General features: G+C 43.9%; 1 protein-coding gene across 1 annotated transcript in view; it reads left to right on the forward strand.

Moving 5' to 3' along the window:
• Positions 1–15,369, forward strand: part of LOC309562580 (uncharacterized protein) — a 76,416-nt gene extending 61,047 nt beyond the window's left edge. Inside the window, exons 5-7 of the mRNA XM_082266829.1 lie at positions 667–873; positions 11,041–11,160; positions 15,133–15,369. Coding sequence (XP_082122955.1) covers positions 667–873; positions 11,041–11,160; positions 15,133–15,138 — 333 coding nt within the window. The 3' untranslated portion in view covers positions 15,139–15,369. The remainder of the gene's footprint in view (positions 1–666; positions 874–11,040; positions 11,161–15,132) is intronic.
• Positions 15,370–16,322: the final 953 nt, after the last annotated feature.

Below are 16,322 nucleotides of genomic sequence, written 5' to 3' on the forward strand. Positions count from 1 at the left end.
GTCGCGGTGCACGGGACTTCAGAAGTCGCCCCCGAAGTAGTACAGAGTCGTGTTGCCATAGTGTGAACCGACTCTAAGGAGGGCACCAGATAGTGCCAAGAAAACAGAGGTGCAGAGAAGTGCCAAAAATAGATAGGGAATGAATTATAGAAAAATCAATTAGGAAAGAAAATGAATAGTAAACCAAGTGCCCAGACAATTATCTAAAGATCCAGCTTTACAGAACTGCAGTGTGTCAGATGCTGAAGATTCGTCAGTCAGAGTAGCTCTTCAAGGGAGCAAAGATCCGAGTCAGTGCCCGCCTATTAAGAATTAGGCCACTTTCACACTTGTGTGACCTAAAAGTCACGCGATTTTGCCGCGATTTTGACTGGACTTGAAGCAATGCCTATGTTTTTGGACCTCAAAACGCATTAAAATCAGCCAAAAGCAGTGCAGGGACTACTCTAAAATCGTTGAGACTTTGAAGTCGTGCAGATTTGAACGGTACTCATTGGAAATCATGGAGAACGACTTATCATGCTACTTTGCAGTCCCAAATCGCAGGACACGCCGCACAAGTGTGAAAGGGGCCTAAATGCTCTTTTTTTGCAGGAAGACTATGTTTTACATTCCTATTCTGAACACAGAGTTGCTTTAGTAACAAAAATTTGTCTTTTGTTGCAGGTAAAGGTGTGCATGAGCTGTAACATCATCAATATTGTAGTTGCAGCAGTTGGGCTGATTCTATTCACCATTCAGACATACTACGAGTCTCAGGCTTGCTGGCTTAACGATGGGGAAACAGAATATAAGGGATGTGAAGCCATCCAACAAGAAGAAACCTATGGGTATTATTACTATTATCAGAGATCTGCCAAAGATATTATTCCAGTAAGTATGGTAGAGTTGCTGATGGAGATGTGACTGGCTTCATTCAATCTAAATAACTTCATCTCTTCATCTTATATTTATTTTTACCTGGTTAATCCCTTCATGCCTAATCATGCCTAATGCCCTGTACACACTATCAGATTATCTGAAGACTTTTGTCTGCAGACTTACCAAAACCATATAATATGAGGTCAAACCTAAACACTTTCAATTTGTATGCAATCCGGCAGGCCCTTGCACTACATAGAAAAGGTAAATCTGAAGACAAATGTCTTCAGATAATCTGATAGTGTGTACAGGGCATAAAGCCCCGTACACACGCACCGATTGTCGGCCGAACGATCGGCCGTCTTTTGTCCAGTGTTTGTTGGTTGAAATGTGCTCTAGACTTGCACTGGACTTTTGTTGGCCGACAGAAACCAACTTCAGAAGTGATGTCATGTGATGGTTGACTTTCCGTGTGTTTTTTCTTCTCTGAGCATGCCCAGTCTTGCTCATCTGACTGTTGTCGGCCGAAATCTGTACTGACTGACGAACAATCGGCCGTTCTGGTGACGGCCAACAAAAATTTTATAGCCTGCACACCAGATTTTGTTCGGCCGAAAAATCGCAGTCGGTTGTCGGAATCATCATACTAACAAGCCTACAATCGGCCGATCGGACATTGGCCGAATATTTACGGCCGACAATCGGTATGTGCGTACGGGGCTAAAGCCTTTTTCTGACACTTGTTGCTCACAAGTTAAGATCAGTATTTTTTGCTAGAAAATTACTTAGAGCCCCCAAACATTATATATATTTATACACAGTATCTCACAAAAGTGAGTACACCTCTCACATTTTTGTAAACATTTTATTATATCTTTTCATGTGACAACACTGAAGAAATGACACTTTGCTACAATGTAAAGTAGTGAGTGTACAGCTTGTATAACAGTGTAAATTTGCTGTCCCCTCAAAATAACTCAACACACAGCCATTAATGTCTAAACCGCTGGCAACAAAAGTGAGAACACCCCTAAGTGGAAGGGATGGGCCCAATTAGCCATTTACCTCCCCCCGGTGTCATGTGACTCGTTAGTGTTACAAGGTCTCAGGTGTGAATGGGGAGCGGGTGTGTTAAATTTGGTGTTATCGCTCTCACTCTCTCATACTGGTCACTGGAAGTTCAACATGGCACCTCATGGCAAAGAACTCTCTGAGAATCTGAAAAAGAGAATTGTTGCTCTACATAACGATGGCCTAGGTAAGAAGATTGCCAAGACTCTGAAAATGAGCTGCAGCATGGTGGACAAGACCATACAGCCGTTTAACAGGACAGGTTCCACTCAGAACAGGCCTCGCCATGGTTGACCAGAGCAGTTGAGTGCACGTGCTCAGTGTCCTATCCAGAGGTTGTCTTTGGGAAATATGAGTGCTGCCAGCATTGCTGCAGAGGTTGAAGGGGTGGGGGGTCAGCCTGTCAGTGCTCAGACCATACGCCGCACACTGCATCAAATTGCTCTGCATGGCTGTCATCCCAGAAGGAAGCCTCTTCTAAAGATGATGTGCAAGAAAGCCCACAAACAGTTTGCTGAAGACAAGCAGACTAAGGACATAGATTACTGGAACCATGTCCTGTGGTCTGATGAGACCAAGATAACTTATTAGGTTCAGATGGTGTCAAGCATGTGTGGTGACAACCAGGTGAGGAGTACAAAGACAAGTGTGTTTTGCCTACAGTCAAGCATGGTGGTGGGAGTGTCATGGTCTGGGGCTGCTTGAGTGCTGCTGCCGGCACTGGGGAGCTACAGTTTATTGAGAGAACCATGAATGCCAACATGTACTGTGACATACTGGAGCAGAGCATGATTCCCTCCCTTCGGAGACTGGGCCACAGTGCAGTATTCCAACATGATAACGACCCCAAACACAGCTCTAAGATGACCACTGCCTTGTTAAAGAAGCTGAGGGTAAAGGTGATGGACTTGCCAAGCATGTCTCCAGACCTAAACCCTATTGAGCATCTGTGGGGCATCCTCAAACAGAAGATGGAGGAGCTCAAGGTCTCTAACATCCACCAGCTCCGTGATGTCAGTGGAAGAGGACTCCAGTGGCAACCTGTGAAGCTCTGGTGATTTCCATGCCCAAGAGGGTTACGGCAGTGCTGGAAAATAATGATGGCCACACAAAATATTGACACTTTGGGCCCAATTTGGACATTTTCACTTAGGAGTGTACTCGCGTTTGTTGCCAGTGGTTTAGACATTAATGGCTGTGTGTTGAGTTATTTTGAGGGGACAGAAAATTTACACTGTTATACAAGCTGTACATTCACTACTTTATATTGTAACAAAGTGTAATTTCTTCAGTGTTGTCACATGAAAGGATATAATAAAATATTTCCAAAAATGTGAGGGGTGTACTCACTTTTGTGAGATACTGTGTGTGTATATATATATATATATATATATATTTATTTGTAGAGACCCTAGAGAATAAAATGGCGATCGTTGCAATATTTTATGTCACACGGTATTTGCTCAGAAGTCTTTCAAATGCAATTTTTTTTAGAAGAAATACACTTTCGTGAATTTAATAAAAACAAAATTGTAAAGTTAGCCCAATTATATTGTATAATGTGAAAGATGATGTTACGCCGAGTAAATAGATACCTAACATGTCATGCTTTAGAATTGTTCACACTCGTGGAATGGCGACAAACTACGGTACTTAAAAATCTCCAAAGGGGACGCTTTAAAAAATGTTATCGGTTACCTGTTTAGAGTTACAGAGGAGGGCTTGTGCTAGAATTATTGCTCTTGCTCTAACCATCACTGCGATACCTCACATGTGTGGTTTGAACACTGTTTACATATGCGAGCGCAACTCATGCATGCATTTGCTTTTGCGCGTAAACACGGAGGGACAGGGCGCTTTACATTTTTTATTTATTTATTTATTGTTATACTGTCTCTTTAAAAAAATAATTTTTGATCACTTTTATTGCTGTCACAAGAATTGTAAACCGTAATAGGCAGTGACAGCCAGGTACTCTTTATGGAGGGATCTGGAGTCTAAAAGACCCCAAACCCCTCCACTGTACCTAAAAGCATTTAAAACCCCAAGTTTTGAATACTGTCATTTTTTTAAAATCTGGCGCCTTTAAGGCTTCAGTAACTGGAAGTGATGTCATGACATCGCTTCCGGGTTTCTACATTAGTGGCCCAATCAAAGCTGAATTTGGCTTTGTTCGGGTCTTCAGCCAACCAGTGGATGTGCCTGCTGGACACTCAGGTCTCCCGATGGGACGGGAGACCAGGAGACCCAGGCGAGCCGTGGAAGACGGGGGGGGGGGGGAAGTGTGGGGATGACCCCTTCTGTTCCTTGTAATAACAACAGAGCGGCTGTTTAGCTGCATCGGTTGGTATTACAAGAAAACTGACTGTCGGCTCTAAAAAACGGTACCGGGCCTCTAGCTGCAGACATCACCCGGTACAAACCATTGAAGCCGAGGCCGCATATTTGCATTACGTCAGTGGAAAGGGGTTAAAAAAATGGTCCACTGATTGTCAGTGTAACATTTATGGTTTATTTATTTATCATGAGTAATCCTTTGGCAGATCATATGCGCATGAGGAGTGGCTTAGGAAACCTTACCAGCTCACGCTTGGCTAATAGCTAAGAGGGGTCTGCAGAATCTCCCCCAATGGTCATGAACCTGATAAGCCTAACCATTGCCCCCAGTCTGAGTCACTGCCATCCTCAGAAGCCTTCCAAGCTCCCTCTGGCTCTCCCCCTTCCTCCTGTCTATCCAGAAAGAGAAATTCTCAGCCCATGTCTGATTTTATGGGACGGCTCTCTGCCCTGTTATTGTATATGCCATAGATCAGGGGTCTTCAAACTATGGCCCTCCAGTTGTTCAGGAACTACAATTCCCATCATGCCTAGTCATGTCTGTGAATGTCAGAGTTTTACAATGTCTCATGGGATGTGTAGTTCTGCAACAGCTCGAGGGCCGTAGTTTGAGGATCCCTGCCTTAGATCATAGGGGCCTCAAGTGAGCCTTCTACTGTCTCTCCTTCAGAGGCCATTTCTAATTTTCTTCTTGCAGCTGCTCCCTTCATCGGAGGAGGAGGGCTCTGAGGACACTGCTCAAGGAAGATACCCAGTCCGCTGAAATGAGTGTAGTATATCAAAAAGGACAGGATTCTATCACTGCCCTTAAGTTGTCCATACATTATACATATTTATTGTACAATTTCCTTTAGATTCAGCAAAACCATATAGTATAAGGTCAAACCAAAACAATTTCAATTTGTTTGCAATCAGGCAGGCCCTTGAACTACATAGTTGAAGGTAAATCAAAAGGAAATTGAAAAAGAAAATGTAAAAATGTATGGCCAGCTTTATTGATGCAGCACATATCTTGCCCTGGAGAAGCCTACATCAAACTCGCCAGTCTGGGTTTTTAAGAAATGACCTGTACATTCGTTTTTAGAATCTGTCTTGTATGGTGACTTACCCGCTCCTAAAAGATCTGTGTCTCACCAAAACTCTTTGCTTTGTAGTACCCTATTGAGGAGGGGTTCTTGAAGAAGTGGCCATCGCTGTTGTAGACCAAGCCATTTCCTGTCTTAACAAAACCCTTATGGTTCTGTTGAGGATGTCCCGGTGTTCGAAGGTTCCTATAGATAAACAGTTGGAAGCTCTTCATAAAGTCTTGTTGCACTCCCCCCTATTTTTCCTCTGCGTCAACGCAACTTGCATTTTGCTGTAGAAACACATTTCCAGTTCATGGTTAATTTGTTCGGCCTGTCTACAGCACCTCAAATCTTCACCAAGGTGTTAACTCCTGTCCTAGCTCTGCTATGCTCTCAGGGTATCCCTATCATGGGATACCTGGATGATCTCCTCCTGAAGGAACAGTTTGTCTAGGACAGTGATGGTGAACCTTCCAAAGCACCCCAGATGTTTTGGAACTACATTTGCCATGATGCTCATGCACTCTGCAGCATAGTTGAGCATCATGGGAAATGTTCTGGGGTGCCAGAGTTCCCCATCACTGGTCTATGTCAGGGAAGAAATCCAAGAAGTACTGGCAAATATGCCAATGCCCAATATGGTCGCGCTAATTTGCGCATGCGCATTAGCCAAAGGCACGCAATGGCGCATTGGCATACGCAAAGCATGCTAATTGCCAGTGTTCACTGGCCTATATAAGGACACCAGTGGCTAGCATAAATTGCTGCATTATCTTCAGCTTTGTATCCTGTGTTCCTGTGCCTTGTGCTTCTGTTTGATTACCAGTCACCGACTCGGCTTTGTCCTGACCTGCTCTGGCTTCTCTCCTGGCTCTGAACCCGGCTTGCTTCTCGGACCTGCTCCTGTCTATTCCAGATTGATATCCTGTGTTTGACCCTGGTTGATCTACTTGCCTCTGCTCCTGACTGACTTGCTGTGTTTGACCCCCGGCCTGGCTTCTAACCTTGCTCCTGCTTACTCCTCTGTCAAGATCCGCCAGCACCTCCAGAGAACTATTGGCTGTGACCACCTTCTCTACCTGTGGGTGTCCTCGCATCTGGTTTCATCGGGCATCTTCACCTGCAGGCAACCCATGCATCTTTGGGCTTAGCACCCTCTGTCACCACCTTCAGGGGTACTCTGCACTCAGCTGCAAAGGGGAGCCCTCTCGTCACCTCAGCCTCCAGTCAGGTAAATGACAGTCTAGGACTTGTTAGCCAATGTGCATTGGGCAGTATAGACTTTTCAAAGGTTTGGATGGATCATGAAGCTCAAGAAGTCAGAGGTAGAACTAGCCTACTCTTGGGAGTATGTGGGCCTAATTGTAGACACAGCCCAGTCCAAGGTTTTCATCCCTATGGATAAGTTCTTGACTCTTCACTCCCGAGTTCTAACCTTACTGTCCAGGAAATGCCCCACCATTTGCTTTTACATGAGGGCCTTTGGCTTGGTGATAGCCTCCTTTTAAGCCAGTACTACACAGTACACACCCAGTTTCACTCCAGACTGTTATAATTCAACATTCTGGCTTAGTTGGACTGTCTTTGCATCATCCTATTTGCCTGACCAGTAGAATCATGGTTGGTGGAACTCCAGTCCAGTGCTTGAATCACAAATGTCCTTTCTTGGAAAGAGCTCACGATGGACCCTGGCCTGTTGAGCTGGGGCAAGGTCCTGGAGACTGTCTCAGTACTGGGAACTAAGGCACCAACAGAAGCCCAGCTCCCTATTAATCTCCTGTAACAGCCGCATCCGTTGTCATTACAATACAGCCAACCATCGCTATGGACGCCGGTACCGGGGTGATGCCTCTAGCTGCAGACATCACTCCGGTACAAGCACTTTCCCGAAATATCGGCAATATCGGTAACCTCAGGGACCAATTCCGATATATCGGGGGAAAGTGCAGATCGGCCCTCGATATATCGGCTTTGCCGATAATCGGTCGATCTCTACTAAAAAGCTCCACTTAGTATCTGGTGGACATTTAGGAATTAAAGCAGCATTTAGCCCCAGTTCACACTACAACCCACATGTAAAGGGCACAGGAACCGCACCGCATTCACATACGATTCAGTGCAGTGCAATTTGAGCCCATTTATTTTATGGGCTCAAATCGCACTGCATCGCACCATAGAAGTACAGGTAGTTCTTTTGAAGCTGCATCGCAACCGGTTGACATACATGTGATCGGGTGCAGGCAAACCGCTCTGTGTTTGGAGTGTTGTTAACCCTGTGTTGACACCCGCAGCAGATTGCAAACATAGTGCCATTGCAATGCAGTGACGGTAGCACACAGGTATTGCTGCGTTTCCCACACTGCATATGTGTGGACCTAGGCTAAACCCAAAAACAAACATGTAATATATTGTAGTTTACCAATTCTTAAATGTGGTGGCTCCATTCCTTTTCTTTTTTTTCCTTTTAGCCTTCTTTTCTTTATTTCATCCGGTAATCCAACCAGTAACACACTTCTGGTCTCAGAGTGTCTGCATTCTTACATAGTTACATAGTTACATAGTAGGTGAGGTTGAATAAAGACAATAGTCCATCCAGTTCAACCTGTGTAGGCATGTGTGGCTGTAATCATCTCCCATACCCCTGAATGTTCTGATCCTTGAGATGTAAGTCTAAGAGTCTTTTGAAAGCCACCATACTACCCGCAGAAACCACCTCTTGTGGTAGAGAATTCCACAATCTTGTTGCCCTAACAGTAAAGAACCCCCCGCGTTGCCTGAGGTTAAAACGCTTCTCCTCTAATCGCATTGTATGCCCTCGAGTCCTCATGCAATCCCTTCGAATGAACAGCTTTTTTTCTAAGCTGGGATCCCCATTAAGATATTTATAAATTGCTATCATGTCCCCCCTCAGACGTCTCTTCTCCAGGGAGAATAAATCGAGCGATTGTAGACGCTCTTCATAGTCAAGGTCCTCCAATCCCCTAATTAGTTTAGTTGCCCTTCTCTGGACTCTCTCCAGCTCCAACACATCCCTCCTGAGGACTGGCGACCAGAACTGGACGGAATACTCCAGATGCGGTCGGACCAGAGTTTTATAAAGTGGAAGGATTATGAAGGATTCTTGATGAAATAGTAAAGCTTACACCTTTGGACAGCAGCATTCTCAGCCTGGGGAGAAGGTAGTGTTAGGCTGGCCAAAGACGATTCCTTTTTTTTTTAAATCATCAGCCAAAAGGCTTATCGAAGTAAAAACAAACAGATTTCCCAATTGACACAGGCGAGGTGGATGGAGGAATCCTCCCTACTATGGTATTGCATTCTGACAGTAGGGACTCCTCTGCTGATAGAATCAGCTCTGCAGCTGATTGCCTGCAGCTGCTGGTTGAATGAAACTTTCCCAACAGCCCCATTACACAAGACCGTTAGATCTCACATCCGACGTTCCCAAGACAAATAGGAAGACAGAGGATACCACCTGTGATTGGAATATTAACTATGGTTGGACTAATAGACTGTATATTGGCCAGCCTTGTCCATCTGAGGTTCCTTGGGTGAGTCTACCATAGTGTCCCTCTCTCTTTTTCTCGCTTGGGGTGCCTAGAGAAATCAACTAGATCAGGGCCTAGTGAGCCCCTTCTCCATTCACACTTCACTTTCTATGTCCTCTGTGATGGATTATATGTATATTTATTATGTCTATTATTGGTGATTTTCGCTCGCACTTCAACTTCTATATTAGCTAATAATAAATGAATACAAAAAAAGTGTTTTTTTTTCTTCTTAACAGATGATACAGCTTGATTTGGGTATACTCCTGAAGAAGCGGTACTCCCGCGAAACATGTCAAGTGTTTTTGACTCCTTCCCCTGATTGGCTCTCCTAGAGAAGGGGAAGCCTTGGGGTCGTTGTCTTATCCTACACCAAGCTGTATACCTTGCTGAATGTGATATATTAGCAAAACTGCCTAATATATTATTTGTTCTTTTAAATCTGTGTAGATTGTTTTGTGAGTATGTGTATTTTTAATGATGTATTTAATAAATGATCTATTTTTTATTAAAATGTGTTAATTGTCCTTACGGTACCATGAAAGTCCTGTGTGCCTCCAAATTTTTATCCCAATCTTTTGGTTGGACTTATGCCTCGTACACACGGTCAGATAATCGTACGACATATCGTTCGAGTAAAGTAGCATGCTACAAAATGTCGAATGCAACCATGTGTACTAACCATATGATTTCTGTCGTACGATTGTGTGAAAGCAACCAGAATGCGTAGCCACGTCTTGGAAAGTGATGTCACATATAATAACCTGGCTTATAGTTATTTTTCGCTATTTCCGATCATGCGCCGTGTTTGTCGAACGATTTTTAGCGGACGCATAGTGTACTAATTACACGATTGTCGTTCGCGGGGCTATCGTACGACTGAAGTTTTCCTATTTGTCCCTTCGGATTTTGTTGGACGAACTGTTGTGATCGGCTGTCGAAAGCTGTGTACTAACGATCAGATTATCGTGCAACCAGGTCGAAAGCGAGTTTTTTCGTACGATTATCTGACCCTGTGTACGAGGCATAAGGCCTCTTTCACATGGAGCGAACTCCATGAAGCAGATCTGCCTGCTCAGCGGGGGATCTGTCCTCTGATCCCAGCTGAGCAGGCGGATGACAGGACCATGTCTGCTATGCAGAGCAGACACGGACACAGCCCGCTGTTCTCTATGGGGCGGTCAGATGGAAAAAGACGTGGTCTGCTAGACGGATGGGGAATGGATCCCCATTCGTTTGATTTTGGTGGATCGGATCGGATACAGGCACCTCTCCATAGAGAACATTGGGTGGTTTGATCCAGTCCACGTGAAAAACGAACAGGTGGACCTGATAGGTCTACTCTTGTGAGAGAGGCCATAAGCCCCGTACACACGTACCGATTGTCGGCCATAAATATTCGGCCAACATCCAATCGGCCGATTGTCGGCTTGTTAGTATGATGATTCCGACAACCGACTGCGACGTTTCGGCCCGAACAAAATCTGGTGTGCATGCTATAAAATTTTTGTTGGCCATTACCAGAACGGCCGATTGTTCGTCAGTCAGTACAGATTTCGGCCGACAACAGTCAGATGAGCAAGACTGGGCATGCTCAGAGAAGAAAAAACACACGGAAAGTCAACCATCACATGACATCACTTCTGAAGTTGGTTTTTGTTGGCCAACAAAAGTCCAGTGCAAGTCTAGAGCACGTTTCAACCAACAAACAACACTGGACAAAAGATGGCCGATCGTTCGGCCGACAATCGGTGCGTGTGTACGGGGCTTTAGGCTGGCCATACGTTATGCATTTTTCTTCTACAACTTTCCTTTGGATTTACCAAAACCATATAATATGAGGTCACACCTAAACACTTTCAATTTTTTATGCAATCAATCTGGCCCTTGTACTACATAGTTGAAGGTAAATCAAAAGAAAATTGAACAAGAAAATTGTATAATGTATGGCCAGCTTTATTCTATACAGAAGATTTTACCATCCCACCTTTTTTTGCCAGGATGCCTTCTTCAGCCATTTCATTTCCCTTGGCCTTTTTTTTTTTTTTTTTGGCTATTTCCCTTTTCTGCTACTATTTCCTTTTAAATATTTATTAAGATTTATCTTCTTTTGTTCTTTTTAATATCCATTTAATGCTTGTCTGTTTTGTTGACAGAGACTGAGGGTATCAACGAACATTATAATAATAATCTTCTCTCTGCTTGGACTGGCCATCTCTTGCTTCATGACATCAGTGTCTGACAAAGTGCTCAAAACCACTGGATACAGCTTGTTGGTAAATTAAAACACTTACAACTAAATGCGTTTATAGGATGCAGCTACTTTAAAGCCTCTTGCAAAAAGAAGCCTTAAAACTACACTTTTGTAGGCATTCAGGTATTTTTTTTACTGATCTAAATGCAGCCCATTGTTTTTAATAGGCCTGTACACACAGGCACATAAAAGTGCACTGCGTATAAATCAGTAAAACAAAAAATGACAAAATCTGCATTGCTGGTCAGTATTTTTACACATGTATACATGCAAATATGCAACACTCCTTTGATTTAAAGAAAGCTAAAATAATTTTTATGCATGTGCATGGGCGTCCGCAGAACTTTTTTCAGGGGGGGCATCATTTTGAAGGGTCACCCATGCTCCGCCCCTTTTCACCAATGTCATGAAGGGGAAGGGCTTAGTCATTATACTTATTTTGAGTATTTATTTATAAAGGGCAAATGGCATTTGTTAACCTAAAAAAAAAAAAAAAAAAAAATGATCCTGTTCTCTTAAAGCATGTTATACAGCACAGTGCTTGTGCTGTGTAATTTGGCCCCTTCTATCACCTAAAATACCTGGCTGATCCTGCCTGGCTATGTCCTCCCCTCTGTAAACTGACCACGGTATACCATGGCTGCTGAGCCCTGACACATAGTTACATAGTTAGTCACGTTGAAAAAAGACACAAGTCCATCTGGTTCAACCAAAAAAAAAAAAAAAAAGTATTGAAAACCCAACCATACAATCCCATATACACAATCCTATACCCGCAGTTGATCCAGAGGAAGGCAAAAAAAAAAAAAAACCCCAGCAAAGCATGATCAAATTTGCTACAGCAGGGGAAGAAAATTCCTTCCTGATCCCCCGAGAGGCAATCGGATATTCCCTGGATCAACTTTACCTAAAAAAAAAAATTTAGTACCCATTTATTTTATGTACACCTAGGAAAGAATCCAGGCCTTTTTTAAAGCAATCCAGTGAGCTGGCCAGAATCACCTCTGGAGGGAGTCTATTCCACATTTTCACAGCTCTTACGGTGAAGAAACCTTTCTGTATTTGGAGACAAAATCTGTTTTCCTCTAGACGTAAAGAGTGCTCCCTTGTCCTCTGTGTTGACCTTAAAGTGAACAACTCAACACCAAGTTAACTAAATGGACTAAACTAAACCTTATGTATTTATACATGTTGATCATATCCTCCCTTAATCTCCTCTTCTCAAGAGAGAATAAATTCAGTTCCTCTAATCTTTTCTCATACCGAGGTCCTCCGTGCCTTATCATGGTTATCAGTTTGGTTGCCCTTCTCTGCACTTTCTCCAGTTCCCCAGTATCCTTTTTAAGAACTGGTGCCCAAAACTGAACTGCATATTACAGATGAGGTCTTACTAATGATTTGTACAGGGGCAAAATGATATCTCTCTCTGGAGTCCATACCTCTGTTAATACAAGAAAGGACTTTGCTTGCTTTGGAAACCGCAGCTTGGCATTGCATGCTATTATTAGGTTATGATCTACCAGAACACCCAGATCCTTCTCCACTATGGATTCTCCCAGTTCTACTCCCCCTAGTATGTATGATGCATGCATATTCTTAGCCCCCAAGTGCATAACTTTACATTTATCAACATTAAACCTCATTTGCCACATAGTTGCCCAATGAAACAGTGCATTAAGGTCAGCTTGTAAGTTGGGGACATCCTGTAAGGAAGTTATTCCACTGCAAAGCTTGGTGTCATCTGCAAAGACTGAAATGGTACTTTTAATTCCAGACCCTATATCATTTATAAAGATATTAAAAAGTAAGGGTCCCAACACTGAACCTTGGGGTACACCACTGATAACCTTAGACCATTCAGAGTAAGAATCATTAACCACTACTCTCTGAATTCTATCTTTTAGCCAATTTTATATCCATTTACAAACCAATCTTTCCAAGCCAGTAGACTTTACCTTACACATTAGCCGTGTGTGGGGAACTGTGTCAAACGCTTTTGCAAAATCCAAGTATACCACGTCCACAGCCACCCCTCTGTCTGTGGTCAGTCTACCTGCCTCCATCATACGCAGCCCTCCTGTCCTACTCTGTCCTCTCTCCCCCTCCCTGTCTGCTCCTGTGTCAGTGCCTCCTCCCCTCCTGCTGTAGTTTCATTTAAAGTTTCATATCCTGTCTACAGTCTGTTTAATAATCCTGTGTGCCCCTGTGTCTGTGTTTTATAAAAATAAGCCATTTTTGGAGCTTTTGCAAAATCCAAGTATACCACGTCCACAGCCACCCCTCTGTCTGTGGTCAGTCTACCTGCCTCCATCATACGCAGCCCTCCTGTCCTACTCTGTCCTCTCTCCCCCTCCCTGTCTGCTCCTGTGTCAGTGCCTCCTCCCCTCCTGCTGTAGTTTCATTTAAAGTTTCATATCCTGTCTACAGTCTGTTTAATAATCCTGTGTGCCCCTGTGTCTGTGTTTTATAAAAATAAGCCATTCTTTACAAGTTTTCAGAGCGCCATTCGCCGCTCACATGACCCGCTGCCTCTCCTCCTCTCTCCCTCCCCTTCTCCTCCCCTCCCCCACTGATGACAGCGAGAAATCACTGCAGGCACCTGTCAGACGGAGAGAAGAGACAGCCGACGGGTCACGTGAGCGGCACTGTGAAAACTGATAAAGAACCCCTTATTTTTTTTAAACCCATACACAGGGGCACACAGGATTATTAAACAGACCAGACAGGATGGTATAAAGTGGCTTAACAACCACTTTAAAGGGGAAGTTGAGATTCCAGGGGTAGGGGGGGCATTTACCCCCCCTTGCCCCTACTTGCGGATGCCCATGTGCATGTGTATGCGCAAATATGCTATGCAGCCCATCCCCGCGTTTTGTATGCCAGGAATATTTGATGTTGAAACATCAGTACCATGCACAAATACCCTAAAGTAAATTGAACTAAGTAAACAGTTACCTTGATCATCTCTCCCCGAATCTGCCCTGTTCACCTGTCAGAGCTCTGTGAGGTACCCAGTACTTCGATGTATGGGCAGGGCTGCTGTTAGAAATCATAGGGCCCCATACAGCCTTCCTGATGGGCCCCCCCTTCCCGGGGTGCAGCAGAACAGCAGCTGAGATTGACCTATGTTCATATATGGAGTAAAGTCCGAGACGTTCCCTTATTTATAATCCCAGTCCTTGTGGAACCTCGCCTAGCAAGTCCACATATGTGCAGTAAATTTCCTATTCATTCCTACGGGAAATTAAAGCTCATCAATCAATAGGAATGAATAGAAAATGTACTATGTATGCACATGAATTAAAATAAACAGCAGTGCTCAAAATGTATTCCAGACAGTCCTCCAGTGAAATAAACACAGTCACTGTGAAAGGGAGTCAATCCACCACCAGGGGAACTAAACATGCAGCCTCTTACCAGATATTACTGGGTTATGCAGCATTCAGAATAAGCATGTATCAGTCACTTGGTCAATGGGTCCGGTCTCATGAGCCGCATAAACAGATTCCAAAGATATAAGTGGAGAAATGAAAGAGCGATCATTGCGCAGACATCTTTAAAAATTATTAATTAAGCCAATAAAACCTGCACACAGGATACTCACACTTTCTCCTACAAAATGAGCATAAAAAACAACAAAGTAGTGGTGTAGACTTGTTTCAAACCAAAAACATGGCCAACCTCCAGTGGCATGCAACACCAGTGTCATGTGGTTAGGCTCCTCCCAACGTGTTTCGTCATAGATGACATCATCAGGGATATGCACATACCAGCCAATAGACTTTATGTGGGAGGGCTGTGCGGTGCACGGTGACCCCGAAGAGGCAGAGAAGGTATAATTGGCACATATTTGCTGATTTAATTTTACATTATGTGTTGATTTTGGGTGCAGTCCGAAAATGAAGCACTTTGCAGAGTTTAGACCTGTAAGGAAATGGAGCTGAGACATAATTGTTATAATAATAAATATCAATGTTTTGTTTCCTCTCTGTAGAGGTGAATTTATACTGATGAGGGATAGAAGAGGAATCTCCAGGAAGCACATTGAAAAGAAGCCACTTATAATATCCTGCACTCTACTCCCAGCAACAAGTAAAACCACTCATAGAACTGATATTGCTGTCCAGGAAATAATGCAATTGTGGTCAAAGCAGCAGGTCCAGATGATTTAACTTTAAAGCTGAACTCCAGCTAAATACATGGGTGAAATACATCTATGGTAAATGCTTGACCTATCTACCTGACAAGGCTCCCTTTCCCCCGTCTGAAAGCGACCAAGGACCTAGATTTGTCAGTCCCTTTCTCTGTAGCCTCAGCTGCACAGATGAATGAATAGGAAGCAATCCGAGGCTTTGCGCATTCACAAACGGAAGCATAGTAAACACAATGCTTCAGTGCAGAATGGGCATGGGAGTGATTGGTACTGATCGCTCACTGTGTTCATTCAGGAAAGGAAGCGACCATTAAATAACATATTTGCTGGCCTCTTCTCCTGCAGCTGCCGGCGGGAGAGGAGGGCAGCTGGCAGCGCTGCGGGGGTAAAGGGGCCCACATGGAGGCCTGGAAAGCAGATGAAAAGTGCGCATGTAGGGTTGCCACCTCATCCCTCAACAAGGACACATATTAATTTTACAGGTTCTGAGGCTAATATAAGGCACTAAGCGAGTTTAATTACCACCTTAATCAGCCACAGAACCTGTATGATTAATGTGTGCCCTGGTTTAAAGGGATGAGGTGGCAACTCTATGCGCATGTACTAGAACCAATCCGCTTGTAGTGCAGAAGAGGAGAAGCTGCATTGCAATAGTACAGTACAGCTGGACCTCCTGCTCAACAGGTGTCCGGGCCCCCCTTTTGAACTAATGGGGCCTGGGCCCAGTACAGGAGGGCTGACTGTACTGCCTTATCAGCAGCCCTGCACATGTATACCGCAACACACCTGAGCGGCCCCTAGTGCTGTCCTTCACTCTCAATCTAAATGCTGCTAAATGCTGAAATCACAGGAATCTGATACCAGATTCAAGTACTTTAACTAGTTGCCTTTAAAAATATATTAATATTTTTGAACCACTTCAGCTCCGGAAGGTTTTACACCCTTAATGACCAGGCCATTTTTTGCGATTCGGCACTGCGTTACTTTAACGAAAAGTTGCGCAGTTATGCAACGCTGTACCTAAATACAAT

This window comes from Pelophylax lessonae (genome assembly GCF_965119305.1).
Source record: "Pelophylax lessonae genome assembly, chromosome: 9".
Lineage (NCBI taxonomy): Eukaryota > Metazoa > Chordata > Amphibia > Anura > Ranidae > Pelophylax > Pelophylax lessonae.